This window comes from Anopheles cruzii, chromosome 3 (assembly GCF_943734635.1).
Source record: "Anopheles cruzii chromosome 3, idAnoCruzAS_RS32_06, whole genome shotgun sequence".
NCBI lineage: Eukaryota > Metazoa > Arthropoda > Insecta > Diptera > Culicidae > Anopheles > Anopheles cruzii.
In genome coordinates, this window is record NC_069145.1 from 49133396 (window position 1) to 49154025 (window position 20630).

Consider the following 20630-nt stretch of genomic DNA (forward strand, 5'->3'; position numbering starts at 1 on the left):
CGCGGCCTTAAATTGCTTCACATTTGCAAGTTATTATGTAAGTGCTTCTTTGTTCGAGCTTTCATTACTAAATCACTCAGCTGTAGCTTCAGCATAGTTAAGTTCGCTCTTAATTCCTTTTTTTTAGCTAAGTCAGATTGTGGTCTCTGTTATCTTAACTCGGTTTTCGTCTCTGCACTGAGCAATGCTTCCTTGCATTGAATTGAGTTATTTGTTCTTATGTTTGACATGTTTGTGTTTGGCTTAAACATTATGGAACAGAGTTAACTATACGATAAAATATAAATATTTAATGGTATTATAAAACTCCACAAGAGTTTCAACATAAAAAATAATTTTGTAAATACCTTCATTTTCAAAATAATTTTTCAAATTCTTCATCAGGCACATTTCTCCTGTTATGCGATACGAAGCGATGCGAGCGATGCCTGTCATCGACCAGCGTAAGAACCATCTTGAAATAACATCGATACTTGATAAAAACCTGATTTATATACTATTTAAACGAATCTAATTTAAGCCAGTATCAGTGCGCAGACCGTTACAGAGAGCAATATAGATTTTCATTGTCTCTGTTCAAGGTAAAGACCGCTCAGCGGTTGCGGGGCCGGATAAGAAGTCCTTTTTTCTCATCGAGAAATGTACTCCAAACTGTTTTTTGTCAGATAGTGAAAACACATGTTCATGCTTTATCTTCATAATTTACAAGATTTACTATCCCTGCCCAAAGCCTTTTATAAATGCCCGTTATCTGTATTTTTTTATCAATTATTGTTTCGCGGGAAGCGGAATGGATCATTGGCGTAACTTGCTTCTAGATTGTGCCACACGGAGGTTCGCGCTCCATTGGGATTGATGCCGGTCGCAAGGTTGTGGCCGATGTCCATGAAGTGTACGGTTGAACCGACCGGTTGCCACTGTTGGTTTTGAAGCAACGTATCCACTGCATTTGGTGTTGGATTGCCAAACCGAGCAAAGTTTGTAAACAACCGTACGAACCGATTGCTTACAGTGCGTGCATGATTTGTTGGCAGAATTGGTGAGATGGTAAGATCGGTTACGGACCACAAGTATGGAATGTCGTCTGCGTGCATCGCGCCGGGCCAGTTACCCAGCAGTAGAAGACGTTTGACTAAATTGAGATCACCATCGAAGCTGAACTGATAATAATACGTGGGTGCTGTCGATCGCTGAGCGTGCACCCGCACCGTCTTATCGACTGCGTAGATGAACTGCTGGTCAGTATGGAATGTCAACCACTCCAACATAATATTCGGTCCAAGCGGACGATCCTGCCAGTATGTGTTACGGAAAGCTTGGCTGACAGCAGATGCCGCGGGAGTTCCACGCTGAATATTCCAGAAGTGCGGTACGAAGTAGTCGGGATTGCGGGTAAATGCATCCCATACGGTGCTGTCAATTGTGTGTTCGTACACCATGAACATACTCTCCAAGCTCGTGTATCCGGCGATGAATGGAACGTGGTTGAATGTGCCAGCATTCATGATGTCGATGGGTAGCTGCGTCAGGAACGTTTCTTCCGGCGAGTTCACTGGCTCAGCGTTGGGTACAAAATCAAATGGTTTAAATCCGCGGGGCACTTCAATGTCTAGCCATCCTTCTTGGGCATCAATCAAGCGTTCCAGCGAAGTTTGCCGCAAACTCTGAACCAACTGTGCACTATTGTGCGAATACCCAAACTTATCGGCTAGTCGATAGGCGAGTTCACGGGGCTGGTACTGGAAGGCCCAAGGTGACAGCGCTGTACCAGACTGTGCGATTGCTTTGTGGAATAACCCGGCCGCCTTGTTGGACAGCACGAGGAAGTGTACGGCTACACCACCGGCACTTTCACCGAAAATGGTGACATTGTTGGGATCGCCACCAAACGCGGCAATATTCTGGCGTACCCACTGCAGAGCCATCACGCAATCCTTCATTCCCCAGTTGCCTGCGGCAGCCGTATCGTCCGTGCTGAAGAAGCCGAGTATACCCAACCGGTAGTTAATCGTCACCACAACCACGTCTTCCGGTACCAAGTTGTCTGGTCCGTAGATCCATGAGTCACCCGAACCGCCGGTAAACGATCCACCATGAATCCACACCATGACTGGCCGCGAACCGATCAGATTCTGTGTGTAAACGTTCAAGTACAAACAGTCTTCGCTTCCGGAAATGCCACCTAAAAATCCACCGGAAGGACACGTGCTCCGGTGTGCGCTGCCATCCTTAACGCCTTGCCAGCCATTGGACGGACGTGGATTACGGAACCGATACTCTCCGGTCGGAGGCTCAGCATACGGAATTCCGTTGAATGCGAAGTAGTTACAGAAGAGCCCGCAGCTCGCAGTTATGCCTTGAATTTGGCCTCCATTGGTGTTAATAATTGGACGCGACTGTAAACCGCGAAAAGGTAAACACCAAGGATTATTATTCAAGCTTAAAGTAGATCCATGATGGTATGCAACACTTACCGCATCCTGTGCATGACTAGCGATCACCGCTAGTGATGCAAGCACAACAAACTTAAGCATCCTTCCGACAGCACGCTAGCTAGCCACTAAAGTAAGCTTGCGAGCGGAAATTAACGGCTGTTATATACGCTGTCACTGACGTCAGCTATGAGCGTATCCTCCAACCTTGGTTGCTAACTTCATTCTCGTTTTGCCGAGTTCCAAATTGTAGTGATAAGATTTCTTACTGATCCCCTCATTAATTGATTAGGTTGACCAGCATTTGGTATTTCTGATCCACCTATCGTTGTTATCCGTTTTGCGCTGTGGCGCTTTTATGGATTAGATTATGGGGAAATTTCTTAACCCCCCTTCTCACAAACTGAGATTGGTTATGTACGCCAGCAATAATACTATTGGCTTATTGGTAAGTGCGTCAAAGATTAGCACCGACTGCCATGGGTCGGTCTCCTTAGTCGCAGTAATGCAGATAAGGACTTTAAGATAGCACACGTATCTTCCCCAGTGAGCCGATGGGGGGTATTTTCGACAATTGTTCGCGGGTGTGCCAGTTGAGGAAAGTGCGCTCCACTCCACTGCTCCATGTTTTCAATAATGTTATGCTACCGAGGCGAAGAATAAGAAAACGCAATGCTTTGCAAAAGTCCACTCTGTAATGCAAATCTGTTTCATATAAAACTTTTCGAACATTTTAAAAGGACATCTTAAGTTAAAACTTGAAACACATACTTGAACTATTGAACGAGTCGCAATGCTTAATTGACTAATAGTTATGACCGTTTTCATGAAAAACATACAATTCTTTGGATTATCTGTAGCTTAGCTTAAAACTCCTTAGTCTATCGGGAATTTGTATTGAATTCAAAGAAGTATTAAACTGCCAATATCTAATTGTCATCAAAGAGAAAGGAAATGTAGCACAGTGTATTTATACATATTTTTCTTTAGGAACAAAACAGCATATGAATTATGTATTTTTCTAGTACGTCTTTATTTAATTCTTCGAAGAACGGCCAACTTTCTTGTTATATTGTATACCCTACAATCTGTGTTACCAGTTTACGATTAACATGTTCAATATTATTTGTTTTTTTTTTCTAATCTTAGAAGAACGGACCGAGCCGTGTTTGGCAATACTATTTGTTGATGGATTAAAAAATTATAAATTTTTCGCGTCTTGTCTTGTACACGGAATTGAACACATTTGTGCGGTAACCTCATTAGTACGCAGCGTTGTACTAATGAAGACGTGCAGACGTTCTGATTTCATTGATCAGGTCACTGCATTTAAGAGTTTGTTAACCTTTATTAATGGTCTTCTTCTTCTGAACCCCATTTATTATCGTTTCTATATATTAGGTTGGGGAAAAAGAAATCCATTATTTTTGCGTGAGTTTCAAAACTTTATTTAAGATGTTCCGATGGTCCGATTTGACGTCAAATATACACCGTTTTGTTGGAAAATTTGTTGCCTTTTTAAAATACCTTCATAATGCCTCTCTTGTAGAAGGCTTAGTCGTTATTGGCGAAAAACTCGAGCAATCCATTTTCACAATCCTTTTTTGATCTCAGTTTTTCATCACTCAGGAAATTTTGTAATGCGCGAAAAAGGTGTCAATCGCTTAGTGCAAGGTCCGGACTATACGGTGGATGCATTAAAACTTCCAACCAAGCTCCGGACTTTCTGGCGAGTCACTAAAGACGTGCGTAACATTTCGTTGTCCTGGTGGAACACAAAACTCTTCCGTTGGCCGATTCTGGTCGTTTCTGGTCAATTGCTAGCTTCGAACGGTGCAGTAATTGACAGTAGAGATCTGAATTTAGTGTTTGGCTACACGGAAGCAACTCATAATAAACGATTCCTTTCAAGTCCCACCATATACCCAGTAGAACCTTCCTAGCCGTTATTCCTGGTTTGGCCACCGGTTAAGCTGCTTCACCACGCTTAGACCACGATCATTTCACACAATATTGTCGTAAGTACCCATTTCCTCATCCCCAGTACCCATCCGTTTAAGAAATGGTTCGATTTCGTTCCGTTTGGCCAAAACTTCGCAGATGGAAATTCGAGCCATCATGTTTTTTGGTGTAAATAGGGTGGCGCCCAAACATCGAGCTTCTTTGTGAATCCAGCTTTGCGCAAATGGCTTAAAACTTTGATGTTAATCTTTAGCTCCTGCCGATGCTCTGATTACTAACATGCCGATCAACTTTGATTATTTCTGTGATTTTATCGACATTTTCGATGACGTGTCTGCCTAGGCTTTAACATCAAAAATAACTGAAACGTGTCAACGAAACCAAAATTTGACCCAGCTAGCTGTTAGAGTATCGGCACCATGAACACCATGCAAAATTTCAGCGCCTAGCTTGAATTTTCGCCTTTATCGGACAAAAATGTAAAATATACCGAATTTTCTCTGCGTTGACCTCCATTGTTAACACCCTGTAACTCACAAACGAATGGAACAAACAAAAACAATGAAAGCATTTTTTAAGTGTAAAGTATCAGCTTTAAAACGAGCCTAAACTTGAAACTGTACGATCGATACTTCACGAGATATCGATCACTAAAGTCATCTACCGAGAAAATAATGGATTTCTTTTCCCCAACCTAATATTATATAGGGTGGCCCAGCCCGAATTCTTTTTTCCATTTGGTTATAAAATAAAAACGGCTTAATACTTTTCGAGGCTTGAACTTTTATTTGAAAGGTTGATTCTTATTTTTTAAAATGTAAAACAATTTTGGTCAAATGTCTACCACAATTGGTTTGGCAGTAGATCGACCTGTTTTTGAGTACGTTTTCGATTGTATCTGGTCCTATTTCGGCAATAGCAACTTGAATTTAGGTCTTGAGGTTGTCAATAGTTGCTGGTTTGTTCACATAACATAAATATCGATTGTTGCATTGTATGGCACGTAGCGCCGCCCTGTTGAAACCAAGCGCCGTTCAAGGTCTCAGCTTCAATTTCGCCGAAAAACCAATCAGCCAAAATCCGCACCAAACAGTCACTCGTTGTGGGTGCATTGGCTTCTCTTGCACGATATGTGGGTTTTCAAACCCACAATACTTGTTATTAATTATTAATACTTATTTAACTTATTAATACTTATCTATTTAATCTCTATATATATAAAAATCAAGTTCTGTCTGTATGTCCTTATAGACTCCGAAACTACTGGACCGATTGACTCGAAATTTGGTATACAGGGGTTTTTGGGGCCGGGGAGTGCAATAGTCAAGGTTAGAAACCCCTCACCCCCCTCTTTCTTTGCCCTCCCATACAACTAACTGTTAAAAACATCAATTACTCCACAAGTTATGAATCGAATTTCATCAAAACTTGCACAATGGTTGCTGGTCACCTGAGAAACCATGTGACAAAATTTGGTCCTTGCAGGACGAGGGGAAGGGGGGGGTCCCCATACAACCCCAATCCTTAAAATACGTCCTAGGGCAATATGGGTATCGTTTCTTAGGTTTTGGTGGTCTCTAAATCGATTGGTTTCACTTAAAAGCCTTTTCCTTCCTTCTTCCACCTATCACCACCCCTCATTCCATCCATCTTGAAGTAGTGTGATGTTGGGGGGAACTGCATAGTTTGCGTTTAATTTTTAAAGAAGGTGAGAAAGAGAGGAAGAGAGAGATAGAGAGGGAGAGATAGAGAGGGAGTGAGAGAGAGTGAGAGAGAGGGAGCGCGAGATAGATAGAGAGAGAGGGAGGGAGAGGGAGGAGAGAGAGAGAAAGAGAGAGAGAGAAAGAGAGAGAGAGAAAGAGAGAAAGAGACAAAGAGAGAGAGAGAGAGAGATAGATAGATAGATAGAGAGAGAGAGATACAGAAGAGAGAGAGAGAAAGAGAGAGATAGATAGATAGAGAGAGGAAGATACAGAAAAAGAGAGAGAGAGAGAGAGAAAGATAGAGAGAGAAGAAAAAGAGAGATAGAGAGAGAGAGAGAGAGAGAGAGAGAGAGAGAGAGAGAGAGAGAGAGAGAGAGGGAGGGAGAGAGAGAGAGATAGCAATGGACTGGGGGGCTCCCATGCAAACGTAACATAAAATTCAGCATAATTCGGGTTGTTTTCGAACAAATCGAACCTAATTCTGCAGGTGGGAGTTTTTGGGAAGGGGACATGTTCTGGTGATTTTTTGAAACCCTTCGCCACTTTACAAAGGGTGGCTCCCATATAAAATTTTGGTAAATTTTAAGCAAAATTCGAAAAGTGTTCAAACAATTTGAGTCAAATTTAGCTGGTGCGAGTTTGCCATGTATCCAACGGGAAGCGGGAAGGAAAGCCAATCGGATACATCACCGGGAAGCCCTATCATTCGGAACAGAGTAACGGGAGGAGGAAAGGGAAACTGAACAAATACGTCACCGGGAAGCCCGATCGTCTGAAAAGTAGAAGTAACGGGAAATGCAAAGGGAAGCTGATCGGATACGTCACCAGGAAGTCCTTTGAAACGTCGGATAATCGAGAAATGAGGATGAAATGAGGCGTGGCAACGCGCGCCGGGATCAGCTAGTACTTATTATACTAATTAACATAGCCACCGAGGTGAAAATGAGCTTCAATGAAATGTGTGTCTGTGTTTCACCTTGGGTGGAAATGTCTTACGAGACTAATTTCACTTATCCGCGATGTTCACCCGTTTTCACGCCGGTTTCAGGAACTGAACCCAGGCCAGCTGCGGGACATCGTCGAGCGTTACCGACTATTCTATGAACAAGAAGCATACTATATATTTATAGTAGAATGAATAGCATAGGAATTAAGCCAATAAAAGCAATTTACTCTTTTTCATAGTTCTCTTGTTGTTGTTATCCGACCACTGCAACCACCGAGTGGTCCTGGCCTCCCTCAACCGCTCCCGATAGAAGACCTTCGACCACCAACTCTTTATCACGCTATCGCTGGCGATGCAATCCCGCCATCTCAAACGGGGCCCTCTGTTCTTCTGGGCGGCCTAAGGAGATTTCGCGACCTAGTTTGTTGTCCTCCTTTTTTATGACATGACTAGCCCACCGGGGCCTGGCGAGGGGTACACGCTGTATGATAGTGAATGTCGTCGTACATTGTGCAGCGACTTCCCTCCACAACCAAATATCAATTTGTGCATCTTCCAATCGAACGCAGCTAAGTGCATTTCGTCAGTTTTGGACAGAGTCCATGTCTCAGATGCATCAGATAGATTACGTAAGTTCTGTATAAATCCAGCTTCGATTCGAGAGTAGAGTGAAATAGTTCCCTCAGACTGTAGAATGACCTGTTGGCTGCTAGTACCAAAGCTATCATTGATGCACTCAGCGTCGAACCCGCCAGATCACGTCTTTCGACGACGTTTACCCAGGACATCTTGAACACAGTTTCTGATACAAGTTTTTAGAGTGCTCCATCGCTCGCTCGTAGTTAGCTCTTCGTTAACTGGTTTCAGCGACTTCCTTATGGCCTGTTTGTACAACTCTTGCATCGATTCTTGTTTCAGAATGTTCGTGTTACCAATAGCCGCCGATATTGGTAGAGCCAGCTAGCCGCCAGCCAGCCAGCTAGCTTGCATGCCAGGCTGCAAACAAGCTGAAGACCCGCATACGAGCCAAGCCAAGCCAACGAGCCAAGAGAGATGATCACCGATCGACTCACGAGTGAGAGAGGTAGGATCATCGGTCGACACTCTCTGGGACACTCTTGGCATTACGAAAGAACCAGGAGTGATAAGCGAAACGCCGGACCAGACGGACTAATTTTGAGTCGCTTCTTTCGGGTCGCTTCTTTCGTGATCGATAATAAAGGACTTCAAGATACGGAACGGTCGCGGTGTTTGACTATTACCAACACTCAAAATTATATCCGAGAGTGTTTAGTAACACTCAAAGGTAAAACAAATCAAAACCCGGCAAGGGAAAACGAACCAAGTCCCGGTAAGGGCAAACGATAGTGCGTACGCTTAGTGAGTTCGCGCGCGAAGTTTAAAATTGGAAGCGATGGCGGGAAGTGTCGATCTCCCGGGCAGTGCGGCGAAGGCCGGAACAAGTGCAAAGGCGAGTGGAACGAGTGCGAAGGCGAGCGCGACGACACCGCACTCGGCAGAGGCGCAAGCACCCCCGGCGAAGGCGCCAAAAGGACCACGAGGAACCCGCAGGAAAGCGGGCAAGGTTAAGACGCCGCCGCAGGGACAGCTCGGGGCGCTGACCCCAAAACAGCGGCCAGTGCTGAGCGCGAGAGAAGCCACGCCGAAGATCGCGCTGAGCGTGGGAGGCTCGACAAGCACTCAGCAACGCGACACAAACGAAAGGAAGCTGCTGGAGCTGGAGCGCCTAGAAAGAGAGATCCAGCTGCACCAGAGAGAGTTCCGGAGACTCCGGGATCGACAACGCACACTGTTAGAGTGTAAGTCATCCTTACCCGGCTCGTCACGAGCAAACATGAGCGACCGAGCCAGCGTACCACGGCACCCAGTGCGTTACTGCCCGAGTCCCCGAGAGAGCCCCCGAGAGAGCCCGGCTGAGCCAGCCCGTCGGCCGCCAGCCAGCTCAACCGCGATCCGGATGGCTACCGACCCGGAATTTTACGACAACTGGGGAGACTCAGCGGGCGAATTCCAACTGTCGCGGTCACAGGTGGCCGCGAGACAAGGTGCCGCCTCGCAGGAGTTACCCGTTTTCGACGGCAACGTGGAACAGTGGCCAACCTTCCTCGCCTCCTTCAACCGAAGCACAATGAGGTGTGGCTTCACCGCAGACGAAAACCTCATGCGGTTGGAGAGGAGCTTGCGCGGGAAGGCGGGCGCGGTGGACCGAGTGTTCGTCAGCAAGCGGGACGGACAGGTTAGATCAGCAAGCGTCAGGACGGCGAAAAACACTTATGTACGACCCGTCACGAAACTCGCCGTTCTCGACGTGATGCCATCCGAACCCAAACAAGAACGATACCCGGCCCGGCAAGGGCATAGAATTAGGGATGCCCGGCAAGGGCATAGGCCGCGAGGCCGCACGAAAACCCTAGAAGAGAGGTACTAGTAAATCGCGAAATACGTAATAATCAGGCCTCACCAAAGGCATTAGCAGGGAGAGAGGTTGATAGCGAACGTGTTGATAGAAAACGTAACGTAGAAGCGGGAAAACAACAGCAACAGACAGCCTGACAGACGAGACAAGCTAGCGCAGGTAAACAATACACAAACTGTCAGGCGCGGCCCGCTAGCAGGCTATCGTACGAAGACGTCAACCGACAACCGCGTCGTCGTACTGGGGGGGAGTGTTACCAATAGCCGCCGATATTGGTAGAGCCAGCTAGCCGCCAGCCAGCCAGCTAGCTTGCATGCCAGGCTGCAAACAAGCTGAAGACCCGCATACGAGCCAAGCCAAGCCAACGAGCCAAGAGAGATGATCACCGATCGACTCACGAGTGAGAGAGGTAGGATCATCGGTCGACACTCTCTGGGACACTCTTGGCATTACGAAAGAACCAGGAGTGATAAGCGAAACGCCGGACCAGACGGACTAATTTTGAGTCGCTTCTTTCGGATCGCTTCTTTCGTGATCGATAATAAAGGACTTCAAGATACGGAACGGTCGCGGTGTTTGACTATTACCAACAGTTCGAATTGAATAGAATCTGCGCGATATTCACACTCCGGCCGCTGGTCAATCAATACGTGATCTATTTGATTGGAAGTAGGCCCATTCGGAAACACCGTCGATATCCTTCCGCGCAAGTTTGGTACTTTCAATCAGTAAGTTCCCTGAGGATCCAAAAGGGATCAATCTGCAACCATTGTTGTTAATTATCTCGGGGAGATGGCGAAAGCCGGTGTAGTTGTGGCGGATCACACAAATACATACACTGTACTGTAAATACACATACTGTAAATACATCTTAGAATAGACTAAAGTCAGTAGAGTGATAACCACCAAACAGACCACTTCGTTCTCGATCACCAAGTAGCTCTACAACTGATGACCCCGACGTGATGATTTACCTATCGACTTAAGCATTGATTTTTGGTCATATTTGGAGCAACTGTCAAGCTCTTTTTGTAGGATGCCTTGTCCTCTTCGGCAGGCAGGGTGATAAAATCGGCAGGCACGTGAACGCTTAACAAGCTAAAAGTGCATAGCTGTTCGTTGATGGGGCTAAAGTCGGTGATCGCCGGTTTCAGTAAAGGACCCACGACGAATCGAACGGTTGTGGCAGCTACCACGTCTGTTCTGCACAACACTGCGCAGTTCTTGTGTTGATACGAAGTCCATTTGTAGCGTGGTTAGTCCGTAATTCCGGGTATCGGTAAGATTTATGCGGCTCTCTGTAACAATCTGTATTTTACAGGACCGGGTTGTTGCCCCCGCGCCAAACCCTCTATTTAACTTGAGTCAAAGTGGAGTTAAGGTTAAGTAAAACAAGGATTAGTTCTGGCTCGTCGTCAAAACCTCTTCGCGAAACCTCGCACAGCACTTGGGAATTTAAAATGTATTGATATATTTTATTTAAAATTTATCCTTATATACTTATGTAAACAAATCACTAATCTCTGTTGTTGCCAAATGTGCCACCATTCATCCGGTTCGCGGTCCGCGGATAAGCATGAATGCGATTGCCCTTTATTCGTTTCAATCATTTATCAATGTAATAAAAAACCGCTATGCTTATAATACATCGGCTGAAAAGTCCCGCTCCAAACCCATAAATAGCGCTAGTCTTATTGCATTCATCGCTTTTTCAGTTAGTAATAATCTTCAAAAGAAAGCTGTTTAAATTTTATGATATTCATATTTGCGAGTTATTGTCCTAAAAGTGAGACTTTTGTTTTTTTTCAAAACAATGGATTAAACAAAATCAATCAAATCAAACAAAACTCAAATCAAACTCCATCAGAAATAACAATAAAACGGTTTGATGGATGATGATGGAGAACGCATTGGACGTTCAAATGGGGCAGTAACACCAGAAAACAGTTAAAAATCCACAAAGTCGTTTTGAATGATCGAACAGTGAAGACGCGTGAGTAAGACGACATTGTAAAGTTATCAAAAGAACGTGTTAGCTTCATATTGCATAAACATTTGGCTAGGAGAAAGCTCTATTCGGGTGCCGCGTTTGCTCATTGTTGACCAAAAACAAGAACTTGATGATTCTGAGCAGTGTTGGACAATTTTTAAACCGGATTTTTTGCGTCGCTATGTGGCAATGGATGAAACATGGATCCATCCTTCACTCCGGAATCAAAACGATCGTCATCTAAGTGAAGTGCAACTGGTGAACATCATCCAAAGTGCGGACGACTTCGTTCGGTCCAGCGCCGCGTTGGATTGCCTTGGTCAGCAGCAGGCAACGTCAACAGTGCCCGTTGTATCGCGTTTCTTCCACTGGATCTGGATCCGCCAGAAAGCATTTAAAAGACAATTTTGTGATTTCTGTTATATTTATTTGTTGAATTAGTACACAAAACAAAACAGTTCTTTTGCGGATAAAGAAAACTCCGCTTTACTTTTACCATTAATGAACATCAGTCTACATCTGCATGATCTCTGATGCGTCAATGAAACGCCGTGAAATGCTTTCGACAAACGTACATTTCAAAGAGAATAACACTGACAGAATCCTCTATGAACATGGTTCCTTCTGGCTACGATACGGTTTTATCAAGGTATGCTCACACTTTCCATGACGCATAGAGTTTAAGGGAGTCTTGCCACTATTTCCTGAAGGAACGTCCCCCCATTCCTGTCGATGAACTACGTAGAACAACTAGTTGAGTGCCATTTATATCGCCTACGTCTTATGGTAGCTGTGCTCTATTTCCATTTCTCATATTTTCATGATGCACTCTGAGAATTATTTAACCCTAGGGCACGAGAACTAAAGAAATGAAGGGAAATGATGAAAGAGCATGGATGGAACGAACAGTAAAAGATTAATTGTGAAAACATTCCTCAATCAATCTAGGAAGCTGCCTGAGCTTTGGCTTTTCGCTGCCGCGGACTCTGTTTTGGAGAAACTTTGCCACTTTTTGGAGAGTTTTCTAAAATAAAAGAAAAAAATAAAACGAGCGATTAAGAGCATGTAAGCGTGAAGGAATTCAGACGTTTTTTAGTTAAATCTGCTTTCGCAGAGATAATGTTCATACTCACGTAGTTGCTTCAGAGTTTCAGCTGGAATCCATTCGTAATCTACGTCTTTCGAATTGCTTGTACCGGTTTCAACGACCTTGCGAGTGGTGGTTGTGCGTTTTCGCTTACCGTACGATCCCAAGAACTGTTGGCCGAGTACTAGCAGTAAAATAACGATAGCCGCCAAAAACACATACAAGAAGAAGGTCTCTCCATCGAGTCCCTCGTCGATTTCGGTGATCTGAATTGTTTCGTTGAAAACCGCTTCAGAGAACTGATTACCGCGGCTGTCGCGATAGTTCAAAGCAATGTTTAGACCAAACGGACGCCCGGCAAAGCTTTCCGACGGAAGAAATGAGTAAGATACGGTTGCTTCGTGACCCGGTTTCACCTCACGATTAAATGCGACCGCCGAGAAGTTTTGAATATAATAGTTGAAATCCATCGAGTACCGGAATGATGCTTCCACCGTTTCCACGACAAAGTCTTCGAACTGGCCTTTGTTGGCAAAACCGACTAGGAATTCGACCGCGTAGCCGGCGGGAAGCTCGAGTTGAGAACCTGATGCATGCAGAGGCCTCGTAAACAGAAGGAACGTATCGGCGTCGGGAGATTTTGTTGTCTCAGGTTCATCCTCGGACTCCGCTTCATCTGCCACGACTGCTCCGTCTTCCGTTTCCACATCGACCAACTCTTCATCTAATTCGTCCTCCGTGGCATAGGCGAAGGGGTTGGGGCCTACCGAGAAGGTTGTTGAAAGTCAAAGAAGGATTAAGTTGCGCACAGCAGCAGGTAGCACTTTCACGAATGCCACGTCGAAAACCACCAAAGCCGCTTACCGGTGTTTACTGTTAGTAGAACCGCTGGCAAAACGAGGAGCAAGAACACGAGAAATTTCTTCATTGTTGTTTTGTGCGAGCTAATACGTAGAATAAAACAACCGTTTTCACTACAAGCGATATTAAAGTGAACTGAACGCAAACGGGATTCAACTTCGATTAGCGGCAGATCATATTTCTCTAAACGTGCTGAAAAACGAGTGAAGGGGACAAATATCACAAAATCAAGAGTGGACGTGGAGCCGCGGTTTTGACAGTTGGACGCCAATTCGGCAATAATTTTACATCTAACTGTCAACGGAACGATGTGCTTGAACGTAGCCCACTAAATCGAGCATTGGCTGATTCCAAAAAGGGAAATTAAAAAGAGCACAAACTAATTTTAACTTTACATTTTCATGTAACCGTGCGCATGAAAACCCCCGAAGAGTAGCATGTTTAATTAATGATGTTCAAGGTGTATTTAACAGAGCAGTAACAGGGTTTAGCCTTTTCAAATAAATGAAATTTTTTAAATGATCTTACGTTAGTTAGTTTTTCATCAACTTTCATGTTTGTACTCATGAATGAATTGGGAGTGTTTAGTAATTATCTTGTATTTGATATTGCATTTTTCAAAATTTATATGTACATGTACATAATTACACAGCTGGCTTACGCAACGGACGTCAAACGCTGTGTTTTGATTGAAGTCAGAGCGTCGGCAAGAAATAAAAACGATCTATTATGTCTCTATTTCAGCAACCACGGTGGCTACGTAGGTGGATTCGGCGTCGAACCAATCCTATTCCGTTGGATCGTGCACATCTGTGGAAGAAACGATTTAGTTTGTTCTACGCTATCGTCGCCTGGAATGCTTTTGGGGGTGTTTGCTACATGGTTTACACCGGGCGCAATGATTGGGCAAAGTTCTATGGCTACAAAACGGAAGAAGAATCACGTGTACCGCAGGCCGTCCGATTTGCTAAACAATTAAATCTTCCAAACGCAAAGGTGATCAAATTCAGCGGACTTTCCAAGGCAGATGAGTACGAACTGAAAGAGCTTGAAGTGGTCCGAACAACAAACTCGTCTTCGAACGAAGAAAACGAATAAGGGCTACTTTGATTAGTTTTCATCCCGCGTCGCTGATTTCAATGTAATGTACTATATTGCCCATATTTGTTAATATAAAACTTATTAGTTTAGTGTTTTTTCATGTATTTTGCATTCGTATTTTATTATTCGTAACTCCGCCTTGTTGCAAAACACTTCGGCTATCTTAGGGGCATTCTTAACGCTGATGAAATTATGTGCGAGCCTTGTGGGGCTACCAGCAGCCTCCGGTTGAAAAAAGAATGCATTTTTACGCAAACATCCTACGAACCCACTCCGAAATTAGAAGAAGGTTCCGTTTATCTCTGCAGATGGTTAAACAAGGAACTGTTTGATATCACATTCTGTTAAACAACAAGCAAGATAGTATATGCAGAAAAATCGTGTTTCGTTCACATTCGACGAATCTCTTGCATTCGAGAGTGTATTTGTATCCTAAAAATAAAATCCCAACAGAATCAATTACTTCCTAAATCCGTACGAAAAACATAGGGCGAACGTTTAATAGTTCTTCTTACCTAATCACTTCATACTTTGCTACAATAATATTACATTCCTGCCGGTATAACTTTTTCATCATACCAAGAAAATCTTCGAGCTGCTGTAGTTGGAACATGTCCCATTTGATAATGTGATCTTTTTCAGAAGACGCTGTAAATGAGAGGAAAATATTATTGTGCAAATGTAAATGGATGTTAGTGAGCCTGTTGCTTACATTTGGCATAAAGAAACAGCCATTCAGGAACTTTTTCGGTATTGTACGGATTGGCAGGCACCAGTGCATTGTGACGAGAAAAGTGTGGCATCAAAGGGCGAGGAATCTCAACTGGAGTCGCGTGCGTAAGATAACACGATGCTAAATACGGCAATGTCTGCTCTCCTTGCCCCGTGATGTAGCTACACAAGAGTCATAGGAAAAGGGATAATTAATTATTTTGTGGATGCTATTTTTCGAAGCCCTACGCACTTGAAATATGTTCCATATTGGCTTGCTTCAATCCGTTGCCAACCGGTTGGTAATGCCTTCCTGTCTAATGGATGAGCCCAGTGAGTGGTTTTAGTGTTGTGATCGATGTAGTATTTTCTTCCACGTAGTGTGTAGTCCACGGACCAGCCGGGAGGTAGCATCAGCTCTTCTTCTCCGTTCTCACCACCTGGAGTTGTGCCACCATTTGTCTGGGCAATGCCTCGTTGTGCACCACCGCCTACGCCACTATGGAGCACTACCTCGCCATAGGTGATGCCGTTCGCTTCACTGGTACCAATAATCACATTTGAATACAATGGCTGCGACGCAGTTTGCGGTTGTGTTAAGGCAAGGTAGTTAGATGTACCACTTGAATTCGCCTGTTGGTTGCCGATGCAAACGTTTGAATAAAGCGACTGGTGCGATGAATTGTTACTGTTGTAGTTCTGGTAAATGGTGCAAGAGTTGGTGTTACTGTATATCGGTGATTCCGACCGTACGAGCTGAGATTGATTTTCATAAATCGGATAGTGACGATCGGTTGGCACTGGCTGTTGTTGGGCCAAAGTTTGCGAGTTCGCTTGCTGCGATTGTGATGGTTGTGGCTGTGGTGGTTGCGGAGGTTGCATCGCTTGCCGCGCGGAGAACTGGCGGATGAAAATTGTCTGATCATTTGCCATGCTAGGGGCAGCTCCGGGACTACCATTGCGAAGCAGGTTCCCGTAGTTTTCGAAGCCATTTCGATGGGCGTTACCATTATGAATCTGATTGTAAGAGTATTTTCTCTCAAAATGAGTAAGATACTGCTGATGAATATGTGGTTGTTGTTGCTGTTGTTGTTCCTGTTGTTGTTGCTGTTGTTGTTGCTGATGTAGTCGATACTGACCAGTAGCGGACGCTTCAGTTTGTTGCATCAGTATTTGATCAATAGTGTCAATGTCCACGTAGTTCCCATGGCTATTGTTGTTTCGTGCATCGGTCACCATAACCGCGTCCATGGTGGCACTTTTTAACATTAAAGGCGGCAGTCCTGACTGTCCTTGCAGGCATCCATTGGCCGATCCGAGCACGTTCGGTTGCTCGTTGTTCAGACTCAGATTGACAAATTTATGAGCCAAGTTCGGAACATTGCTACTGGGTGTGTATTTTCCTTCATGTCCAAGCCCGCCTACCTTTGTCAATACCTTGGAGTTACCAAATTTTTGCAAGTTTGGAATATTATTATTGGCGTTCGTTTGCATTCCAGGTGGTTGCCCAGTGTTCGAAACGAGCTGTTGGGAGCTTCGACGAGCTTTGGCTAATTTACTTTTGCTTTGCTCTGCTGTCCATACGTTGATAACTAAACAGAAAGAAGAGTATGAAAAAGCAGGAGTTGAATGGTGAGTAGGTTCGCGAGATTCACTCCAAAAACCTATTCTAACTATGACTCACACTTACTTGGAATTTCTGGAGGAGTATCTTTCTTCACGTATTTACCCACAACACCTTCTTTGATGGACTTATCTTTGCTCTTACGGGACAACATTGCACCGGGTACTATTGTCCGCTACGCAATAAATTTACGGACAACTGAACTTCAAGAACTAGCTCTTGTTATATCTAAAGTAGATAGTTGTTCAATACTTCTCCAAACGAATGCTTTTTTATGTCGGAAAAGAAACTCGAAATTATAATAACCTCGTCTTCAAAATACTCACATCGTATTAACACTTCTACGCGAGATCAATAAGAAGTTCTTGGTTAAGTTAAACATTGCACAGCATACGTTTCTGCCGGGAAATAATTCCATAGTAATCGTAAACTCTAGAAATTCGTCAAAAAGCCATTACTACGAACCCAAATATGCTGCAAAACGCTGAACGAAAACTCAAAAGGGAATCCGGAACAAACAGAAATAAAAGGATGAAGAAATGTGTTTGACGTTCTTCATCATTGTTATTTGGTTTCATCGAGTGTTTATACCGAGGACATCATATCGATTTTGCTATGACAGCGCTGAAAACGCGTTTGACAGTTTAACAGTGACAAAGTTTGCTGCCGCCATATTGGTTTGGACAACAAACAATTTTTGTGCGAGTATCAAAGGAAGCACAAATTCGCGTTGCTACGTTGCATTTGGGCAGTGAAAAACGGGCAAAGTGCGAATTAATCAAAGTGCACTTTGTAACAGTTGACGAATCAATATTTTGTTTTGTTCCCGTATCGTTGCCGACAAATGCGCATTCTTTAGCATCAACAGCAACAACAATAGGGCAGTGAAGCAACAAGTGTGTGAACGAAAGCGCATTAAATATTTCGGAGTGTTAACGTGGTATACAAACAATAACTATGGTTTGTTTCTATCTTTATTATATTTTGCATTGCTTCGCTTCGTACATCTATTAAGTTAGTCATTTCTTTCAGGCTCGCTATTTCAAAGAACAAGACATTGATGGTACGTGGACAGTTCTGTGACAGTTCAGTCAACTTTAGTGTAAAAACCACTATTTTGTAGTGATTTTCGCCTATTATTCGTAAACTTATTGCAGAATTTCGTGAATGTTTTTACCTCTTCGCACGTTCTGGTCACATTACAACGCTGGATGAGCTAACGGTAATTATGCGATCTCTGGGACTGTCTCCGACGATGCAAGAATTGACCCAGTATCTGAAGAAGAAGAATGGTCGCATGAGCTTCGCCGATTTTCTGGAAGTCATGCATCAACATTCGCGTGTTGAAAATCTTCCCGACGAAGTGGTACAGGCTTTCAAAGCGGGTGACAAAGGTGGCCGCGGAACCATTCCGGCGCGCCAGCTGCGACATCTATTGCAAAACTGGGGCGAAGGGCTGTCGTACCGTGAGGTAAGGGTTAGCGATTAGTCTATCTTATCGATGATTTTTCATGAAAATGTTAAGCTATTTAGCTGATATTACTGATTTTTTTGTGTACGATTAGGTGGACAACATATTCCGTGAGGCAAACGTGTCAGGGAATGGGCATGTACGTTACACTGATTTCGTGCGTGTAGCTTGTGCGCCAGTTCCAGACTACTACTGATCGTACTATACGTTAGTAAATACAAAGGAGGTGAGGTCATGCCCACCTTATCACGTTCTTGCAATCATCGATAACTCTACTTCTTTCTGACATATTGTTTCGATATTCTTCTATTGGCTTGGTTTGGCTTTTTACTATCTTTTAATTTACGAGTGTTACGCGTAGAGGTTGAATATTTAAAGCATTTTTTGTAGTAGTACAACCGCTTGAGACAAACATAAACCAAAAGAAACTACAAACTCGCATAGTTTTGTCATCTCCCGTGAATATCACATGAGCATATTGCAAAACTTTGCATTCCATATTCCAAAACATTCAAATATCTTTGGCACTCAGTGCTAAGATAAGCATTATGCAAATCGAGGTCCGAATATTCATTACTTACAGTGGAAAGCAAAAACAAATTTAACTACTGAACCAGAATGTTGTCTGGGGGAAATGGCATGCATTATCCGCAATAAACATGTTTTCGCGTAGGTTTAATTTAGCTTTTTTTATCAATGATCCGTAAATAAAGCAAAACTATCATTTACACATCTTATATAATGTTTTTGATTGATCTTTGATTGCCAAAATTAAATTTTTCATCACAAATTAAATTAAAATCAATACGAATTTCGTAAAAACTTGTTCTTGAACTTGAACGTAAATGTTCTTGAACTAAACTTGTTTTTGCTTGCCACTGTTGGTGTAAACCAATGGTTACTCAATGGTGAGCTGTGTACGATTTGAGTACGACTTTAAAGATTTTATGTGGAGTTGGTTGGAAAAGTTTATTTTTCAAGTTTTCAAGTTTTGGATATTCTTTTTGATAACAATTGCCGCACAAAAAATAAGCCAACAAACTAAGTATGAAACAATTCAACAAATCTTGTTTAAACGATAGAAGGTAGGAAACACGATTCATAGCAAATTTGCAATCATAATATAACATATAGTGAACTTATAATATAACATATAGCCTGCATTGATTGGGGAGATATAGTAGTTTGTGAAATTTGACTAGCTACTAAATTTACGTGTCCGATCGACCGCACTTAGTAACACTTGAGAATGGTTTCGCTTAATCTTTATATTATGTGCAATACAATTTAAAGGTCTGATTCAAACTACCACGTTTATGGCACTTTCTTCATTGTTTACAAAAATATGCTCATTGCACGTTTTTCGCAGTTAAGATTTAGCGTTAGGTTTGGTGTTGAAGTTTAGTTTCTAAAATAGTCTCAAATAGTCTGGTCGCATTTTAATTATTTTTAGCCCTAAACATATCGCTCAATGCTAGATTGGTTTAATTTCAAACAGGATAACAGCTTCAAACATAGTAGTTTATAAGTGACCTAGTTTAAATTTCTGTTGGATTATCATATATCTAGAAAAAAAAACTTGGTTCTTCGCTAAACTAAAAACCTCGTGTCAACTGTATACACTATTTTCGAGTGTTTGAATCGATGCTTTTTTTATGCATATTTTGAATCGTGACTTATTTTCTTCCAGTGACCGTTTTGCTTTGTATTTTGAATAAGGCAACGTTTTACAAGTATGCCGATAATAAATATATGCGCTAGAAACTGAACTTATTCTCGTAATTCCGAAAAGTTGTGTTTCCTGATTACATGTTTTAAGCGGGAATCATTTTTAACAATTTATTTTTCACCCACATTGTTTTGAATAGCACGAAGGGCATTACGTAAGTAAGGGCTTTTCGCGACTATTTGATTTTCACGTTATCCTTCAACAGACAACATGAAACATGCAGTGAATTTTGTGTGTCTTTTCTTCGCTATATTTATCTGGCTTGGTGCACTAGTTTGCTGAATATTATTAATATTATCTGGGTTAATCAAGTTATAAGTGTATTAAAGCTGTTGCATTCACATTGTGTTTTCTTAACTATCAAAAACATTAGCAATTATCTTTGCAGCACTCTCCTTATACTCTCAGTTAACTGCTACGTGTATTTGAGCCGTGCGGCACCTTAATAAAACGATTGGTAGAATATGTAGAAAAATATGTTCAAGTATTAAGTGTATCGTATGTCATTTATTAGAGCTCTCCAGCGAGCTGGCTCTCCCTACATTGTGCTTTTGAGCTTATGTAATAAAGTGCACC

At 42.9% G+C, this 20630-nt stretch overlaps 5 protein-coding genes across 9 annotated transcripts; 2 read left to right on the top strand and 3 right to left on the bottom strand.

Moving 5' to 3' along the window:
- Positions 1-764: 764 nt before the first annotated feature.
- On the bottom strand, positions 765-2534 carry LOC128270525 (juvenile hormone esterase-like). Its single transcript, XM_053007932.1, has 2 exons — positions 2475-2534; positions 765-2396 (listed from the first exon to the last, which is right to left on the bottom strand). Exons 1-2 carry the CDS (start codon positions 2532-2534, stop codon positions 765-767), a joined length of 1692 nt encoding a protein of 563 aa, XP_052863892.1.
- Positions 2535-11881: 9347 nt separating this feature from the next.
- LOC128271886 (translocon-associated protein subunit alpha) lies at positions 11882-13621 on the bottom strand. Its single transcript, XM_053009561.1, has 3 exons — positions 13422-13621; positions 12604-13320; positions 11882-12494 (listed from the first exon to the last, which is right to left on the bottom strand). The coding sequence occupies exons 1-3, from the start codon at positions 13483-13485 to the stop codon at positions 12415-12417; spliced, it is 861 nt and encodes a 286-aa protein (XP_052865521.1). The 5' UTR covers positions 13486-13621; the 3' UTR covers positions 11882-12414.
- A 287-nt stretch (positions 13622-13908) lies between these two features.
- Positions 13909-14623, top strand: LOC128275234 (uncharacterized). Its single transcript, XM_053013664.1, has 2 exons — positions 13909-14005; positions 14163-14623. The coding sequence occupies exons 1-2, from the start codon at positions 13988-13990 to the stop codon at positions 14514-14516; spliced, it is 372 nt and encodes a 123-aa protein (XP_052869624.1). The 5' UTR covers positions 13909-13987; the 3' UTR covers positions 14517-14623.
- LOC128275232 (scaffold protein salvador) lies at positions 14615-17379 on the bottom strand. 4 transcript variants are annotated; one of them, XM_053013660.1, is made up of 7 exons: positions 17320-17334; positions 17181-17252; positions 16921-17082; positions 15484-16822; positions 15232-15413; positions 15035-15167; positions 14615-14951 (listed from the first exon to the last, which is right to left on the bottom strand). In XM_053013660.1, the coding sequence occupies exons 3-7, from the start codon at positions 17006-17008 to the stop codon at positions 14909-14911; spliced, it is 1785 nt and encodes a 594-aa protein (XP_052869620.1). In that variant the 5' UTR covers positions 17009-17082; positions 17181-17252; positions 17320-17334; the 3' UTR covers positions 14615-14908. The 4 variants fall into 4 exon arrangements, with proteins under 4 accessions (XP_052869620.1, XP_052869616.1, XP_052869617.1 ...); XM_053013656.1 differs by having other exon boundaries at positions 16921-17252; positions 17320-17379; XM_053013657.1 differs by lacking the exon at positions 17320-17334 and having other exon boundaries at positions 17181-17283.
- LOC128275233 (calmodulin) lies at positions 16079-20188 on the top strand. 2 transcript variants are annotated; one of them, XM_053013663.1, is made up of 4 exons: positions 16079-16096; positions 17887-17917; positions 18012-18325; positions 18420-20188. In XM_053013663.1, exons 1-4 carry the CDS (start codon positions 16079-16081, stop codon positions 18519-18521), a joined length of 465 nt encoding a protein of 154 aa, XP_052869623.1. In that variant the 3' UTR covers positions 18522-20188. The 2 variants fall into 2 exon arrangements, with proteins under 2 accessions (XP_052869623.1, XP_052869622.1); XM_053013662.1 differs by lacking the exon at positions 16079-16096 and adding an exon at positions 17541-17814.
- The last annotated feature ends 442 nt before the right edge of the window (positions 20189-20630 follow it).